Here is a 19,368-nt window from a genome sequence, read left to right on the forward strand (position 1 = left end):
CGCAGAAACAGGCCCTTCGGCCCATCGAGTCAATGCCGATCAGCAGTCCTCGCACATTACCACTATCCTACACACTAAGGACCATTTACAATTTGCAGAAGCCAATTAACCTGCAAATCTGCACATCTTTGGAGTGTGAGAGGATACCAACGCACCTGGAGAAAACCTACGTGGCCACTGAGAGAACGTGCAAACTCCACATAGACAGCGCCCGTGGTCAAGAACGAACCCGGGTCCCTGGCTCCTTAAGGCAGAAACTCTACTGCTGCGCCACTGTGTCACTATACAAGTATGGTGCAATTTCTATTTCTATTTCTGCGTGAAGTTGATTTCTTTTGAGCAATCTACTTTTTAAAAATAGAAGCCACCATGTTGGAGTGCGTCAGCAGGTCAGGCAGCATCTCTGAAGGATACGGGTTGGTGACGTTTCTTCAGTCTGGATGCATCATGACCCTCACTGCCACCCAGGCCAGGCCCAATGACTTTGCTTTTTTCCTTTGTTTTTGTAAAGCAGCGTCTGCAGTTCCTTTTGCTTTTTAATGCTGGTTTTGGACATTTGTCATCTCCACCCATTGAGATGGAGATGGTGATGAGCTGTCGGCTTCTGTCCTCCATCCTAACCGAGCTAACGCATGTATGTGTGATGATGGAAGCTCTCCTTTCCTTTGTTAGTCTAGTTTAGTTTAGAGACACTATCACTATTAACACTATCCTACCCTCACTAGGGACAATTTTTACAATTACCAAGCCAATTAACCTACAAACCTGCACGTCTTTGGAGTGCGGGAGGAAACCGGAGATCTCAGAGAAAACCCACGCAGGTCACGGGGAGAACGTATAAACTCCATGCAGACGGCACCCGTAGTCGGGATCGAACCCGGGTCTCCGGCGCTGCATTCGCTGTAAGGCAGCAACTCTACCGCTGCGCCACCTGGCTCCCAGCAAGTTCTCACGGACCTGGGGCAGTCATGGCAAGCTGTATTCTGGGTGTTCCTTAGGTATTTCGCTTGAACTAATTTAGCGACTTCCCATAGTCGACAACTTGAATTGCAGCCTAGATTGTGTAGAGTGGCAGGTCCAATGTTCAATCATTTGGTTTTGTTTAGTAGAACTACATCTCCATTTCTTCAATGTCGCCAGTGTTAAAAGCCTGGAAGTCTTTATTTTTAGTTTTGTTTATTATTGTCGTGTGTAGCGAGGTACAGGGAAAAGCTTTGTGTTACATTAGACAATAGACAATAGACAATAGGTGCAGGAGGAGGCCATTCGGCCCTTCGAGCCAGCACCACCATTCAATGTGATCATGGCTGATCATTCTCAATCAGTACCCTGTTCCTGCCTTCTCCCCATACCCCCTGACTCCGCTATCCTTAAGAGCTCTATCTAGCTCTCTCTTGAATGTATTCAGAGAATTGGCCTCCACTGCCTTCTGAGGCAGAGAATTCCACAGATTCACAACTGTCTGACTGAAAAAGTTTTTCCTCATCTCAGTTCTAAATGGCCTACCCCTTATTCTTAAACTGTGGCCCCTGGTTCTGGACTCCCCCAACATTGGGAACATGTTTCCTGCCTCTAATGTGTCCAACCCCTTAATAATCTTATACGTTTCGATAAGATCCCCTCTCATTCTTCTAAATTCCAGTGTATACAAGCCCATGGCTGATCTATCATGGCTGATCTATCAGTGTATACAAGCCCATGGCTGTTACGTGTTATCCAGTCAGCGAAAGGACTGTACCTGATTACAATCAGGCTGCCCAGAGTGTGCAGATGCTGAATAAAGGGAATAACGTTTCTGTTGTTGAAATAAGGATATAAAAGAGTGGAGCGATTGTAAGGAGAGATTGCAGATCCACCTGCAGGACCAGCACACGGAGTCACCTGACTTCCGTGACATCTTAGATATAGGCGGGAGGCACAGTGCTGCTCCTGTAGAGTTGCTGCCTTACAATGCCCGAGTCACGGGTTCGATCCAGACTACGGGTGCAATGTGAGCAATTTTGGACACCATATCTGAGGAGGGATGTATGTGCTGGCTCTGGAGAGGGTCCAGAGGAGGTTCACAAGAATGATTCCAGGAATGAGTAGGTTAACCTATGGTGAGCGTTTGTCAGCACTGGGCCTGTACTCACTGGAGTTTAGAAGAAAGAGCGGGGACCTCATTGAAACATACAGAATAGTGAAAGGCTTGGATAGAGTGGATGTGGAGAGGATGTTTCCACTAGTGGGAGAGTCTAGGACTAGAGGTCATAGCCACAGAATTAAATGACGTTCTTTTAGGAAGGAGATGAGAAATTTCTTTAGTCAGAGGGTGGTGAATCTGGAATTCTTTGCCACAGAAGGCTGTGGAGGCCAAGTCAGTGGATATTTTTAAGGCAGAGATAAATAGATTTTTGATTGGTACAGGTGTCAGAAGTTATGGGGAGAAGGGAGTGATAGATCAGCCATGGTTGAATGGCGGCGTAGACGTGATGGGCCGAATGGCCTAATTCTACTCCTATCACTTATGACCTTAAATCTTTTTCTTCGCCCAAAACAATGTTGTTGCAGGGTCTGCCAAATGAAAGCTGGACAATATCGAAAGTCAACAGCAACTACGAGCTCTGTGATACTTACCCAGCTATCGTGGTGATGCCAACCAATGTCAAAGATGATGACCTGTGCAAAGTGGCAGCTTTCCGGACCAGCGGCAGATTCCCAGTGAGTTGTTGACGGAGTCTCCTATCTCAATGTTCCTGACACGAGCAGTGTCTCGTGTCCGAATCTCCCTCACGTTCCCAGTGCCCCCCATCCCAGTCTTCCTGACGTTCCCAGATCCCCGTAACCCAGTCTCCAAGACATTCCCAGTACCAGGTATTCTTCATGTTCCCAGTGCCCGATTTCCCAGTCCCTGATATTCCCAGTGCCCTGTATCCCAGTCTCCCTCGTGTTCCCATTCTCCCTGACATTAGCGGTGCGTCATATCCCAGTCTCCATGACGTTCCCAGTGCCGTGTATCCCAGTCTCCATGACGTTCCCAGTGCCGTGTATCCCAGTCTCCATGACGTTACCGGTGCCGTGTATCCCAGTCTCCATGACGTTCCCAGTGCCGTGTATCCCAGTCTCCATGACGTTACCGGTGCACTGTATCCCAGTCTCCCCCATGTTCCCATTCTCCCTGACATTAGCGGTGCGTCATATCCCAGTCTCCATGACGTTCCCAGTGCCATGTATCCCAGTCTCCATGACGTTCCCAGTGCACTGTATCCCAGTCTCCATGATGTTCCCAGTGCCGTGTATCCCAGTCTCCGTGACGTTCCCAGTGCACTGTATCCCAGTCTCCCTCATGTTCCCATTGCCTCGTATCCCAGTCTCCATGACGTTCCCAGTGCACTGTATCCCAGTCTCCATGACGTTCCCAGTGCCTCGTATCCCAGTCTCCATGACGTTCCCAGTGCACTGTATCCCAGTCTCCCTCATGTTCCCATTGCCTCGTATCCCAGTCTCCCTCATGTTGTCATATTGGGTCACTTAGGAACAGGACCAGCTCTTCCACATCTGGAGTTGACCCATGTCACAGTTTTAGTGGCTGCTGGCTGAGGTGGTCAGGGTAGGTGCCCTCACTGTGTTTGCTGCAGTGAAGCGGTTAATGTTTCAGTCGTGTTCATAAGTTCCATGAGCAGAATTAGGCCATTCGGCCCATCAAGTCTACTCCGCCATTTAATCATTGGCTGATCTATCTTTCCCTCTCAACGCCATTCTCCTGCCTTCTCCCCATAACCCCTGACACCCGTACTAATCAAGAATCTATCAATCTCCGCCTTACAAATATCCATTAACTTGGCCTCCACAGCCGTCTGTGGCAATCAATTCCCCAGATTCACCACCCTCTGACTAAAGAAATTGCTTCTCATCTCCTTTCTGAAGGTACGTCCTTTTATTCTGAGACTGTGCTCTCTGGTCCTAGACTCTCCCACTAGTGGAAACATCCTCTCCATATTCACTCTATCCAGGCCTTTCACTATTCAGCAAGTTTCACCGAGGTCCCCCCTCATCCTTCTAAACTCCAGCGAGGGCAGGCCCGGCGGGGCCAAGCGCACATCATAGGTCAACCCACTCGTTCCTGAGATAATGTCTCCACACGCCTCTGTTTCTCTTGAACGGCTGAACGTGAATGACCCTTGAAACTCGTTCCCGTGTTTCCACAGGTCTTGTCGTGGATCCATCCGGAAACCCAAGCCACGATTACCAGATGCAGCCAGCCGATGGTCGGACCCAACGACAAACGATGCAAGGAAGACGAGAAGTACCTTCAGACCATCATGGACGCCAACGCCCAGTCTCACAAGCTGACCATCTTCGACGCTCGACAAAACAGTGTGGCTGATGCCAATAAGGTGCCGACTGTGAATGTTGTACTGGGGGAAGCAAAAATGGATATGTAAAACAAAATTGTTGTAAAAACCTAAGCCTTTGAACCATTGGACCAGAGTTTGGTGCTAGAACGACTAGTTCCACCACCGACCACTTGGTGGTCCGGCACCTCCTTTAATCCAGTCCAAATTATGAGAGCGCACTTGAAATCTCCACCTGAGTCCCCCATTCCTCATCTATTCCCTCCCCCGCCCCCCCCTTTTCTGTCTGCTCATATCCCCGTGCACACATATTCCCCCTCCAGCTTTACATTTCACTCCCCTTCTCTTATCTGACACCCTTTTGTTACTTACTCCACCCATCTGCCAATCGCCCGCCACACCTGTATCCACTTATCACTTAGTATAAGAAAATAACTGCAGATGCTGGTACAAATCGAAGGTATTTATTCACAAAATGCTGGAGTAACTCAGCAGGTCAGGCAGCATCTCGGGAGAGAAGGAATGGGTGACGTTTCGGGTCGAGACCCTTCTTCAGACTGAAGAACCTATCACTTGTCAGACGTTGGCCCACTATCATCTCTCTTTTCCAGCTTTCTCCCCCCCCCCCCCCCCCCCACACACTCCCATTAGTCCGTAGAAGGGTCCTAACACGAAACATCGTTTGTCCATCCCCCCCCACAGATGCTACCTGACACATTGAGTTCCTCCACGCTTTCGTTTTTTTTTGCTGGAGATTCCAGCACCTGCAGTTCCTTGTGTTTCCAATTTCTCCTCTTTGTAGTTTTTTTGCCGTATGAAGTCAGCCGCTGCAGTAATGCAGTCGGACGCTGCTTTCAACGTGTTGTGAAGGAGGAAGAACAATGTTGAATGTTTCCGAGATCCACTGATACCTGCAATGTTTGTTGCCACTGTGCAGGCCAAGGGCGGAGGATACGAGAGTGAAGGTGCCTATTCCAACGCCGAGCTTGTGTTCTTGGAAATCCACAATATCCATGTCATCCGGGAATCTCTGAGGAAACTGAAAGACGTTGTTTACCCGGTCATAGACGAATCCAAGTGGCTGTCAAATATCGACTCGACGCATTGGCTGGAGTACATACGGGTGAGACACATTCTGACCCATTACGGTCAGGCTGACTGATGTTTGTGTAGGGGAAAAAACTGCAGATGTTGGTTTAAATCGAAGGTAGACACAAACTGCTGGAGTAACTGATTGAGAATGATCAGCCATGATCACATTGAATGGCGGTGCTGGCTCGAAGGGCCGAATGGCCTCTTCCTGCATCTATTGTCTATTGTCTATTTAACTCAGCGGGACAGGCAGCATCTCAGGAGAGAAGGAATGTGTGACGTTTCGGGTCGAGACCCTTCTTCAGTCTGAAACGTCACGTCACACATGTGTGACCCGAAACGTTACAGGTTCCTTCTCTCCTGAGATGCTGCCTGGCCCTCTGAGTTACTCCAGCGTTTTGTGTCTACCTGACTGATGTTTGTGCCCCCGCTTCTGAACTGCATCTGTCTACTTGTACAAGCGCACACTGGGCGATCGTTTCGCTGAACACCTACGCTCAGTCTGCCTTGCAGAAACATCCTGTCCATATCCACAAGGAGTGTCCCGCCGCTCCGGCTTGGCATACAATATCCCAGCGTGGCATTCAGCGAGGGACGTGGAGCTCCCTCGGCCAATACCCACAGCTGGCGGCTACCCGTGGGGTCTTGCTGTGTACCGATGGGCCGGCTAAACCTTGCCTGTGGAACAGAAGCAAGTGCAGCCCGCAGGTTGTCGTCTTGAATGGACCAAACATGGGGCTGAGGAAGATGTACTGGTCTCTTGAGCAAAACGCAAAGTGCTGGAGTAACTCAGCGGGTCAGGCAGCATCTCTGGAGAATGTAAATAGATGACTTTAAGGGTCAGAACCCTTCTTCGTACCTGACCCGAAACATTGTCCGTCCATGTCCCCCAGGGAGGCTGCCTGACCTGCTGAGTTCCTCCAGTGTTACAAAGTGCCTTTCTTTGTAAACCAGCATCTGCTGTTCCTTGTGTCCAATATCTGCAGTTCCCTGTGTCCAGTATCTGCAGTTCCTTGTGCCAGTATCTGCAGTTCCTTGTGCCAGTATCTGCAGTTCCTTGTGCCAGTATCTGCAGTTCCTTGTGCCAGTATCTGCAGTTCCTGTGTCCAGTATCTGCAGTTCCTGTGTCCAGTATCTGCAGTTCCTGTGTCCAGTATCTGCAGTTCCTTGTGCCAGTATCTGCAGTTCCCTGTGTCCAGTATCTGCAGTTCCCTGTGTCCAGTATCTGCAGTTCCTGTGTCCAGTATCTGCAGTTCCTTGTGTCCAGTATCCGCAGTTCCTTGTGTCCAGTATCTGCAGTTCCTTGTGTCCAGTATCTGCAGTTCCTTGTGTCCAGTATCTGCAGTTCCTGTGTCCAGTATCTGCAGTTCCTGTGTCCAGTATCTGCAGTTCCTGTGTCCAGTATCTGCAGTTCCTGTGTCCAGTATCTGTGTCCAGTATCTGCAGTTCCTTGTGTCCAGGATCTGGAGGAAATGGACAGTCGACGTTTTAGGTCGGGACCCTTCTTCGGACTCGTGACTAAAAATTGGAGAATTCAAATGTTCAGTAACTTACAATTGGAGAGGGCTCCCGACTGTCCATTCATTCCCTCCACGGATGCTGCCTGACCTTCTGTGTTCCTCCAGCACTGTGCGTTTTGCTCAAGATTCCAGTGTCTGTAATTGTTTCATTGTTGACCCTCGGACTAGCCTTGACCGGACTTTGCAAACCACTTTGCACTAAACGTTACTGCCTTATCATGTATCCACACACCGTAAAAGGCTCGATTGTAATCAGTCTTCCCTCTGACTGGATAGCACGCAGCAGAAGCTCGGTACAGGTGACAATAAACTAAAATGACATTGTAGGAGCCATTTTGCAGTTATTAGTTATTTTTGCTTATTGATATTATTACCTTGTATTCTGCTGCAGTTTGGACACTAGAGAGTTAATGCAATGCTTACGTAGGGGCTGGGCGGAGCCAGAGTACGGGCAGTTGGGTACGTGCTGGCACAGAGTGTGTGAGCTGGGAGGTGCTGACAGAGGGTCAGGTAGAAGCTCCACCAAAGGATTTATTAGCCATGATATAATCGCCTGTAAGTTTTATTAACTAGAAGATTAATACAAACTGCGTCGAAGTTATATCGGGCAATTCGTAACGATCGCATAGACTGTGGTAAGATATGGAATTTTTCCTAGCAATTAACAACTGGTCGATGACAAGAGATATGCCAATATGTTTATTGCCCCTTCAAATAAAGAAGACTAACTATTAAACGTCAAGGAGGATCTCTGTTATTATTGTTTGAGTCATTATGCTTATCGCTGACCCGGTCTATGCAAGTGGCAGCTTGGGAGCTCATTGATATAGACGAGAAGCTGGCCGCTACAGACATAAACTAAACTGCTTATGTGTCCGTGCTGGTCTCTTCCCGCTGCACATTCCGGGTGTGGGTTGGTTAACTGGCTGTTGCCTTCTCTTCCCAGATCTTGTTGGCGGGAGCGGTCCGGGTGGCCGACAAGGTGGAGTCGGCAAAGACCTCAGTGGTCATCCACTGCAGCGATGGCTGGGACCGGACCTCGCAGCTCGTGTCGCTCAGCATGCTGATCCTCGATAGCTTCTACCGCACCATCAAGGGGTTTGAGGTGCTGCTGGAGAAGGAATGGCTCAGCTTTGGACACAGATTTGCAGTTGTGAGTAAAACCCGTGAAGTGCTGTGAAGTGGAATAACTTTGGTCCAAAGCTTTTCACACTACCCCGGTACACGGAACGATAAACAAAACCAAACTAAACTTCGGTCAGTACATCATTTAACTAGTTTAGTTTAGTTTGGAGATACAGCATGGAAACAGGCCCTTCGGCCCACCGAGTCCATGCCAACCATCGATCACCCATACATCTAGTTCTATGTTATCCCACTTTTGTATCCACTCCCTACACTCTAGGGGTAATTTACAGAGGGCCAATTAACCTACAAATGGCAGAAGAGTTGAACAGGTACTTCGGATCTATCTTCACTAAGGAAGACACAAACAATCTCCCAGATGTACTGGAGGACAGAGGATCTAGTGGGGTAGAGGAACTGAAAGAAATTTGCATTAGGCGAGAAATAGTATTGGGTAGACTAATGGGACTGAAGGATGATAAATCCCCTGGGCCTGATGGTCTGCATCCCAGGGTCCTCAGGGAGGTGGCTCTAGAAATAGTGGACACATTGGTATAAGAAAATAACTGCAGATGCTGGTACAAATCGAAGGTATTTATTCACAAAATGCTGGAGTAACTCAGCAGGTCAGGCAGCATCTCAGGAGAGAAGGAATGGGTGACGTTTCGGGTCGAGACCCTTCTTCAGACACATTGGTGATCATTTTCCACTGTTCAATAGATTCAGGATCAGTTCCTGTGGATTGGAGGATAGCTAAAGTTATCCCACTTTTCAAGAAAGGAGCGAGACAGAAAACGGGGAATTATAGACCAGTTAGCCTGACTCCGGTTGTGGGAAAGATGCTGGAGTCAATTATTAAAGAGGTAATAACAGTGCATTTGGATAGCAGTAAAAGGATAAGTTCAAGTCAGCATGGATTTATGAAAGGGAAATCATGCTTGACTAATCTTCTGGAATTTCTAAAATGGATGAAGGGGAGCCAGTGGATGTAGTGTATCTGGACTTTCAGAAAGCCTTTGATAATGTCCCATACGGGGAGATTGGTGAGCAAAATTAGAGCACATGGTATTGGGGGTAGGGTGTTGACATGGATAGAAAATTGGTTGGCAGACAGGAAGCAAAGAGTAGGAGTAAACGGGTCCTTTTCAGAATGGCAGGCAGTGGCGAGCCGCAAGGCTCGGTGTTGGGGCCGCAACTGTTTACCATATATATTAATGATTTGGGAGAGGGAATTAGAAGCAACACTAGCAAGTTTGCGGATGACACATAGCTAGATGGCAGTGTGAACTGTGAAGAGGATGTTAGGAGGTTGCAGGGTGACCTGGACATGTTGAGTGAGTGGGCAGATGCGTGGCAGATGCAGTATAATATAGATAAATGTGAGGTTATCCACTTTGGCAGCAAAAACAAGGAGGCAGATTATTATCTCAACTGTGTTAGGTTAGTTAAGGGGGAAGTGCAGCGAGACCTGGGTGTCCTTGTACACCAGTCACTGAAAGTTGGCCTGCAGGTACAGCAGGCAGTGAACAAAGCTAATGGCATGTTGGCCTTCATAACGAGAGGATTTCAGTATAGGAGTAAAGAGGTTCTTCTGCAGTTGTATAGGGCCCTGGTAAGACCACATCTGGAGTATTGTGTACAGTTTTGGTCTCCTAATTTGAGGAAGGACATCCTTGTAATTGAGGCAGTGCAGCGTAGATTCACGAGATTGATCCCTGGAATGGCGGGACTGTCATATGAGGGAAGATTGAAAAGACTAGGCTTGTATTCACTGGAGTTTAGAAGGATGAGAGGGGATCTTATAGAAACATATAAAATTATAAAAGGACTGGACAAGCTAGATGCAGGAAAAATGTTCCCAATGTTGGGCCTCCTGCACCTATTTTCTTTGTTTCTAAACCTGTACGTCTTTGGGTTGTGGGAGGAAACCGGAGCACCTGGGGGCAAACCCACGCGGTCACAGGGAGAACGTGCAAACTCCACACAGATGTAACCTGGGTCTCTGGCCCTGTGAGGCAGCAACTCGAGCAGCAGGTTGTGCCCAGTGACATCCTGAGCCCAGGCAGATATTTATGTTAACGCAAGGAACTGCAGATGCTGGAATTTTGAACAAAACACAAAGTGCTGGAGTACGTCTGGACAGCTCGAGTGCACTCATGTGTAATCTTCCCCCTGACTGGATAGGACGCAACAAAAAGGTTTCCATGTGAGATTACACTAAGCTGCACTAACTCAGCGGGTCAGGCAGCTAATGATGAGGGATCGGGCAGGCGGTGTTTCGGGTCGGGACCATTCTTCAGACTTTACATAAGTGCACGTCCTTCTGCCTCATTCAGAGAGTAGGACATGGAGATGAGAACCATGCAGCCGCAGATCGATCGCCCATCTTCCTGCAGTTCATTGACTGTGTGTGGCAGATGACGAGACAGGTAGGAGCATTTTCACTCTTTATTTGTACTTTGGTGCATGTGTATCTGGACTGACTTCACTTACCACCCCTAACTCAACATTCACCCAAGCCGATCTTCTGGGCACTGAATAATACCTTGAGACTCAACATTGAAATCCACAGTTTCAGATAATCAGCCTCACCTTGACTCTTCTGCTGAAAGTTTAGTTTGGTTTAGAGATACAGCATGGAAACAGGCCCTTCATCCCACCAAGTCAAGTCAAGTCAATTTTATTTGTATAGCACATTTAAAAACAACCCACGTTGACCAAAGTGCTGTACATCAGTTCAGGCACTAAGAAACGAACATACAATGGCACACAAACATAACAGCACATACATAAACAGTTCACAGCGCCCCCTCAGAGGGCCTCAAACGCTAGGGAGTAGAAATAGGTTTTGAGCCTAGACTTAAAGGAGTCGATGGAGGGGGCAGTTCTGATGGGGAGAGGGATGCTGTTCCACAGTCTAGGAGCTGCAACCGCAAAAGCGCGGTCACCCCTGAGCTTAAGCCTAGACCGTGGGATAGTCAGTAGCCCCAAGTCGGCCACGCCGACCAGCAATCACCCGTACACTACTATGTTATTCCAGTTTCGCATCCTGCAATGTAGAGGTAATTTACAGAGGCCTATTGACCTACACACCCGCGTGTCTTTGGAGTGTGGGGGGAAACCGGAGCACACGAGAAAACGCACACGGTCACGGGGAGATTGTACAAACTCCATACAGACAGCACCCATGGTTGAACACGGGTCTCTTGTGCTGTAAGGCGGCAACTCTACCACTGTGTCACTGTGTGACCCTCGAGGAGAAGTAAACTCTTTTTCTCTCTCTCCACAGATGCTGTTCTCTTTTATTTCAGATTTACTGCGTCTGCAGTGTTTTGCATCTCATAGGCCACCGGCATAAAGGACCAGTCTCGCCCCGGCCACTCCCTCTTCTCCCCTCTCCCATCAGGCAATTGGTACAGAAGTGTGAAAACGCACACCTCCAGATTCAGGGACAGTTTCTTCCCAGCTGTTATCAGGCGACTGAACCATCCTATCACCAACTAGAGAACGGCCTGACCTCCCATCTACCTCATTGGAGACCTTCAAACTATCTTTAATCAGACTTTTCTGGACATTATCTTGTATTTAACGTTGGTCCCTTTATCGTGTATCTGTACACTGTGGATTGCTTGATTGTAATCATGTAGTGTCTTACTGCTGACCGGTTCACACGCAACAGCAGCTTTCCCTGGATCTCAGTACACGTGGCAATAAACTAAACTGAACTAAACTATCCCCTCTACCCTCATTCCAACTCCCAACATGGACATCTTTTAGAGTTGGGAACCTCCAGAAATTAGGACTCTTCTGTTCCACAGGCATAACATATCATAGTTCTTCCACATTCTGTTTAATCAAGATTGTTTGCTGCTCCATTTTTATATTTTGTATGTTTCTACCCTTTTAGTTTCCAGCCGCCTTTGAATTTAATGAGCTCTTCCTGTTGACCATCTTGGACCACCTGTACAGCTGTCTGTTTGGGACCTTCCTGTTCAACTGTGAGCAGCAGCGAGTGAAGGAGGTAAATAACGAGGCTGAAGGGCGTCGCTGGGACTGACCCCCCCCGCTCGCAGTCTCTGTGGTAACTCCACCGTGACCGGTCACTTCATCTCCCCAGATGCCAAACAGCTTAACTCCCCTTCCCATTCCCACACTGACCGTCCTGTCCCAGGCCTCCTCCACTGTCAGAGTGAGGCCACCTGCAAATGGGAGGAACACTTGGAATTCTCTGCCTCAGAAGGCAGTGGAGGCCAATTCTCTGAATGCATTCAAGAGAGAGCTGGATAGAGCTCTTAAGGATAGCGGAGTCAGGGGGTATGGGGAGAAGGCAGGAACGGGGTAGTGATTGAGAATGATCAGCCATGATCACATTGAATGGCGGTGCTGGCTCGAAGGGCCGAATGGCCCCCTCCTGCACCTATTGTCTATTGTCTATAACAGCACCCCATATTTTGCTTGGGCAGCTTACACCCCCCCCAACAGTATGAACATTGAATTCTCCAATTCTGGATTACATCCCCCCCCTTTTCTACCCTCTCTCTTTCCTGTGCCCACCCTTGTGTGCACCCATTTCTCCCACTATCCTGCCCCTCTTTCCCTTTCCGACCTCCCCCTCCCCCCCACTCCCTCCCCCCCCCCCCCCCACATCCCATCCACCTGCATCCCTCTTGTTTTACATTTCATTCCTCTTCTCTCCTTATCCGACGCAATTTTGTCTCCTACTCATCTCTAAGCTTCATCCACCCATCTGCCACTTACCCCCCCCCCCCCAACCCCCTCACCTGTAAGCCAGAGCACCCGGGGGGAAACCCACGAGGTCACAGGGAGAACGTGCAAACTCCTCACGGACAGCGCCCTAGGTCAGAATAGAACCCTGGTTTCTGGCGCTGTGCGGCAACAGCTTTACCGTAATGTGTGAATGCAAGCCTTGATGCATTCTAGGGGGGGGGGGGGGCTGTGGTCAAATGTAACTTTGCCGTGTCTTTGTGCAGGAAGTGCAGACAAACACAGTGTCCCTGTGGTCCTACATCAACTGCCAGCTGGAGGAGTTCACCAACCCGTTCTATGTGAATTATGAAAACCACGTGCTTTACCCAGTGACCAGTTTACGGCACCTGGAGCTGTGGGTGAATTATTACGTCAGGTGGAACCCAAGGATGAGGCCACAGGTAAGAAGATGATAAATAAAATGAGTACAGATCCACCACTGATCTTCCGGCACCTGGAGGTCCCGCCCCCCTTTCCCCCCCCCCCCCCCTTTAATCCGACCAAAATCTCCCCTCCCCCCAGAAGACCTGAAAATCTGGCACCCAAGCCGGGTGAGGCGGCCGATCTCAACCTCATCGGGAGTTCCGTGCCAATCGGTGGCTTGAATTTGCCCCCTGTGGCCAGGGCTCTGGAACTCCTGCCCATAGCCGACTTCCACCGTTAATCGGCGGGTCAACTATCTCTAATGTCAGTATCTCGGCCCCCACCCCCCCCCCCCCCCTCCCAAGGCAGTGACCGTTGTTGGTCTGGCAAAACGGATAACCCAGAGAAGTCCTGGAACCAAGGATGCCGTAGGATCGGCGGTGGACGCATATTTAAAGGCCACAAACAAGAGGACTCACCTTTCAGTTTGTTGGCATGCTTAGTGAATGCCGGTTAGCATGCTTAGACAATAGACAATAGATAATAGGTGAAGGAGGAGGCCATTCGGCCCTTCGAGCCAGCACCGCCATTCAATGTGATCATGGCTGATCATTCTCAATCAGTACCCCATTCCTGCCTTCTCCTCATACCCCCTGCTTGCTTCTAATCTTTTGACCTTCCAGTTGGAAGGAGAGAGTCAGAATGGTGCGTGACTGTGGAGGAATGTGGGTGATGGTGTCCTTGTTCTTGCTGCTGGAGGGCGTGGGTTTGGCAGGTGGTGTCACACTGCGGCTAGCATTTACTCTGCCACCATAGAGTCACACAGCATGGAAACAGGCCCTTCGGTCCAACTTGCCCACACCAACCAACATGCCCCATGTACACTAGTCCCACCTGCCCCAGCTTGCCCTATAAGCCTCTATACCTGTCCTATCCATGTACCTGTCCAAATGCCTCTTACATGTCATGACAGTACCTGCCACAACTACCTCCTCTGGCAGCTCGTTCCATACACCTATCACCCTTTGTGTAAAAAAAGGTTTCCCTCCAGGTTCCTATGAAATCTTTCCCCCCTCACCTTAAATCTATGTCCTCTGGTTCTTGATTCCCCAACTCTGGGTAAAAGACTCTGTGCATTCACCCTATCTATACAACAGTACAGCACGGGAACAGGCCCTTTGGCCCACGATGTCTGTGCTGAACATCGTGTCAAGTTAAGCTAATCTCCTCTACCTTCACGCGATCCATATCTCTCCATTCCCTGCGGCAGATCGTTCCATAAACCCAAAACCCTTTGTGTAAACAAACGTTACCCCCCAGGTTCCTATTATATCTTTCCCCATCTCATCTTAAAACCAGTGTCACGGAAAGGAGATTAAATGCTCCTTTCACCATAGAGTCAAATTGCATGGAAACAGCCCCTTCGGCTCAACTTGCTCACACCGGCTGACATGCCCCATCTACACTCGTCCCACCTGCCTGTGTTTGGCCCATATCCCTCCAAACCTTTCCAGGCCACGTGCCTGTCCACATGTTGAGGGAGGTCGCTGTGGATAAGTTGGTTGCTCTCTGTAACAGTGGCAGCGGTTCAGAACTTCATGAACTGTGCTGTGCTATGAGCCAGGAAAGGTTGGAAAGCTGCCATAGCAGGGTGGAAATTCAGCAATCTTGTATTCAGTTTCATTGACTGTAGTGAGGGTGAGTACTAAACAAGTTTTAAAGTAAACATGCAGACTGTTACTTCTCCTGATGTTACCAGTGGTGTTCCTGAATGTTGGTAATCCTGATCATACGGGTTCAAAGGAAATCTGTTTGCATTTACTATAATGCTTGGATTTTATACTGGAGAATGGCAAAACAGATATCAATCAGAGAGAGAGAGAGAGAGAGAGAGATATTCCAACAATGTGGCCACTCTGTTTGCCTGCATTTGGCCCATATTCCTCTTAACCTTATGTATATCAAGGAACTGCACATGCTGGTATACACCGAAGACAGACACTTCTACAAAGGCAATTATGCCCTTCATTGTTCAATAAGGTTACCCTTCAGCCTCCTGCAGTCCATAGTCAAAGTCCCAGCCTCTCCCTATAACTCAAGTCCCCGTAGTATTCTGGTGAATCTCATTTGTCCAATCATTTAACAATCAAAGCACCTCCAAATCTGTATCCACCTATCACTCACCAGGTTTTGTCCCGTCCCTCCTTTCTTCCACCTTTCCCAACTCCCCCCCCCCCACCCAATCAGCCTGAAGAAGGGTCACGACCAAAAACGTCACTATTCATTTTCTCCAGAGATGCTGCCTGACCCACTGAGATACTCCTGCACTTTGTGTCTGGTTTAGTGCTTCGTTGTTTAAGAGGAACGATGGTGGAATGTAAGGGTAAAACAAAATTTCACTGGGATAGTGTGTGGAATGACAGAATCCTCATGCGAAGAACGAAGTGGAAATTATGGTTAGTCAGATCAGAGAAGATGAGTGGATAATTTGGAAGTTGTACTTACAGTGATTAAGGAATGGAATAAGGTAAATATCCGGTCACTCCCACTTCTCCCCTCTCCCATCAGGCAATGGGTACAGGAGTGTGACAATGCACACCTGCAGATTCGGGGTCAGTTTCTTCCCAGTTGTTATCAGGCAACTGAAAAATCCTATCACCATCTAGAGAGCGGTCCTGACCTATCATCTACCTCATTGGAGACCCTTGGACTATCTTTAATCGGACTTTACTGAACTTTATCTAGCACTAAACATTATCTGGCAGTTAACGATATTTCCTTCATCAAAAGCTTGATTGTAATCATGACTGGATAGCAGGCACCAAAGAATCTTTACAAGGCACCTCGGTACTCGTGACAATAAACTAGACTAAACTTGATCAAAACACAACTTACAGAGGGATGCAGAAGAAGGGAGCAGAGCTGTACAATATTGAAGGAAGAGGTGCAAGGTGTGGGAGCAAGAGGAACATTTTTCAATGCAGAAGGCTGAGGCTGTGGAACAAATTGGTCATTAAAGCTGACGTCCATGAAGAGTTTGAAAGGAAGGAGAATGAAGAGAGAGGGAAATGGGGATGGGGTGCAGTCTTAGTAAACTGAGATGCAGGAGAGCGAGTGGACTGGTGATGTTGAGGGGCCGACTTCTGTGTGGAATTTCCATGTGGTTTGATGTATTAATGAAAGGAAGCTGGTGAGTGTTGGGGATAAATGTTGCTGCTGTGAGATGGATTTCCTCACTAGTGTAGAGGCTGCTTTAGTCACGGAGGTCAAAGGGCTGATGTAATTGCTCTGTTTGGATCGCAGCTGCTGGTACCAGGGCCCAGACTGGTCCTTTACCACGCTCCCAAGTTGCTTTTGTTTCAAGACAATGGCTCATTCAAAGGCTCCATTTAGGAGAAACATTCAGAGCTGCGAGATTACCCGAGAGCTAATAATCATTGCCATTAAAACGTATAACAAAGGATAAAAGACAAACTAATTCTTCAGGATCGGGGTGCTTTAAAAAAACAACTCAATTGCATAAAGATTCCTAAACCTAGAGCGTATGGTTCTAATAAAGTAGACATCTTTATTTAATAAAATTGTAAGATTGTGTGGAATGAGAGTAATAGTGTTGTTCTCCTGGGAACCTGCACAGAATTGGCGCAGCGGTAAAGTTGCTGCCTCACAGCGCCAGAGACCTGAGTTCAATTCTGACTATGGGTGCTGTCTGGACAGCGTTTGTACGTTCTCCCTGTGACCACGTGGGTTTTCTCTGGGTGCTCCGATTTCCTCCCGCACTCCAAAGATTGCAGGCTTGTAAGTTAATTGGCTCTGGTAAATCTGAGTGTGTAGGATTGTGCTAATGTATTGGGGGGGGATCACTGGTCGGTGTGGACTTTGGTGGAGTCCAGAACAAGGGGACACAGTTTAAGAATAAGGGGGAGGCCATTTAGAACTGAGATGAGGAAAAACCTTTTCAGTCAGAGAGTTGTGAATCTGTGGAATTCTCTGCCTCAGAAGGAAGTGGAGGCCAATTCTCTGAATGCATTCAAGAGAGAGCTAGATAGAGCTCTTAAGGATAGCGGTATGGGGAGAAGGCAGGAACGGGGTACTGATTGAGAATGATCAGCCATGATCACATTGAATGGCGGTGCTGGCTCGAAGGGCTGAATGGCCTACTCCTGCACCTATTGTCTATTGTCTATTGTCTAAGAAACTGTCCCTGAAACTATCCCTACGTTAGGAACCTCTATGATAACTGGAAGAACAATTTTTTTTGTTGCGCTATTGGGATTAGAACATGCAAATTCAGTGCTTTATAGGATGACTCACACAGCTTTGGTCATCACCATGATAAAAATATGAATCATCACAGCAGGGCTCCCTTGGCACATTTTAACTGAGGTAATATCTTCTCACTTTATCATTTAATGCATCATTTTTCAATCATCGGTGCTTCCAGTATTTTACTTTCTTGTCAACTGACTGGAGATTTGCAAAATGAATGTAACATTATGTTTCTCCAAATCTTTCAAATGTAATATACAAATGCTTTTATGCAGTTGTCTGGTAGTGCCTCCCTTAATCCTCATCTTGCTTGGGCAACCCATCTCTCCCATGGTAACCACCTCCACCTTCAACGTCTTGAATCTTGAATCTCTTGAATCTTGTTGCACTCATCTTTTTGTTGCACCTTCATGGGGTGTGGATGTCACTGACAATGGCATCATTAGGTGTCTATCCCCGGTTACTATTGAGAAGGTGGAGATGAGCTAATGCCTTGAACGACAGATGGTGATGCAGTGTCGCAGAGGCAGAGTTGCTGCCTCACAGCGCCAGAGCACCCTGGTTCGATCATGACCTCGGGTGCTGTCTGTATGGAGTTTGTACGTTCTTCCCGTGGTCGTGTGGGGGTTCTCTCGGTTTCCTCCCACATTCTAAAGGCGTGCAGGTTTGCAGGTTAACTGGCTCCTGTAAATTGTCTATGCTTTATTGTGTATAGGATAGATCTAGTGTATGGGTGATTGCTGGTTAGTGTGGACTCAGTGGGCCAAAGGGCCAGTTTCCACACTACGTCTCTACACTAAACTAAAGTAAACGAATGAATAAACACCGAAGATAGATACAAAATGCTGGAGCAACTCAGCGGGTCAGGCAGCATCTCTGGAGAAAAGGAATATGTGATGTTTTGGTCGAGACCCTTCTTCAAACACAGCAGCTTATTGAAGCCGAGAGACTTGCTTCAACCATTCCACAGTCAACAACCATCTTCAAGTCCCTAGGCACAAATAAGCTGAATCTGGTCAATGTAACGGCACAGTGGTGCAGCAGGTAGAGCTGCTGTCTCACAGCGCCAGAGACCCAGGTTTAATCCAGAAAGTGCCCATCTCCTAACCGTTCACACAAACTAGTGTAGGAATCTTTAAGTGACAGGAATAGGGGGGGTGTTTACTGAAACAAAGCACTGTAATTATACCCAGTTAGAATTGACTGGAAAAGATGCCAACTTGTACCTAACCAGAGTGTTTAATATCACTTCAAAGTAAAGGCAGGCAAAGTGGGTAGAGCTGCTGCCTCACAGCCTGAGAGACCAGGTCTTGATCTTGACCCCGACAGCTGTCTGTGGAGTTTGCACGTTCTACCTGTGACTGCATGGGTTTCCTCAGGGTGAGTGATAATCGACATGGACTTGGTGGGCCGAAGGGCATGTTTCCATGCTGTATTGTTCAATCAATGTTACGAATTTCCTTCTCTGGGGGACATTATCAAGCAAATGTGTTTTTAAGACTTTTTAAGTTTCAAAGTGACTAATTTTTAATTCCTAATTAGTTAACTAACTGAATGTAAATTTCCCAGCTACTGTGGTGGGATTGGATCTTTAATGCACACCTTTGAATTATCGGGGCAGTAACAACTACTTCCACCATTTGCCACTGGTCTACCTGATTTAATTTAGTTTAATTTAGTTTAGAGATACAGCATGGAAACAGTCCCGTCGGCTCAACAAGTCCACAACGACTACTGATCACCCGTTCACAGGAGTCCAATGTTATCACACGTTCACATCCAGGGGCATTAACATACAAACCTTCACATCTCTTTGATGTGGTGGTGAACCGGAGCACCCAGAGGAATCCCACCTGGTCACAGGGAAGACGTGCAAACTCCACATGCAGAGCACCTGA

General features: G+C 48.0%; 1 protein-coding gene across 7 annotated transcripts in view; it reads left to right on the forward strand.

Annotated features, from left to right (window-relative positions):
- The window catches only part of LOC144600518 (phosphatidylinositol-3-phosphate phosphatase MTMR1-like), a 54,848-nt gene that overhangs the window by 31,989 nt on the left and 3,491 nt on the right, over window positions 1-19,368 (forward strand). For all 7 annotated transcript variants that reach the window (XM_078412177.1, XM_078412179.1, XM_078412178.1 and 4 more), the window contains 7 exons: window positions 2,551-2,700; window positions 4,188-4,376; window positions 5,272-5,457; window positions 7,893-8,099; window positions 10,408-10,500; window positions 11,979-12,092; window positions 13,063-13,239. In XM_078412177.1, coding sequence (XP_078268303.1) covers window positions 2,551-2,700; window positions 4,188-4,376; window positions 5,272-5,457; window positions 7,893-8,099; window positions 10,408-10,500; window positions 11,979-12,092; window positions 13,063-13,239 — 1,116 coding nt within the window. The remainder of the gene's footprint in view (window positions 1-2,550; window positions 2,701-4,187; window positions 4,377-5,271; window positions 5,458-7,892; window positions 8,100-10,407; window positions 10,501-11,978; window positions 12,093-13,062; window positions 13,240-19,368) is intronic.

This window comes from Rhinoraja longicauda, chromosome 15 (assembly GCF_053455715.1).
Source record: "Rhinoraja longicauda isolate Sanriku21f chromosome 15, sRhiLon1.1, whole genome shotgun sequence".
NCBI classification, from domain to species: Eukaryota; Metazoa; Chordata; class Chondrichthyes; order Rajiformes; family Arhynchobatidae; genus Rhinoraja; species Rhinoraja longicauda.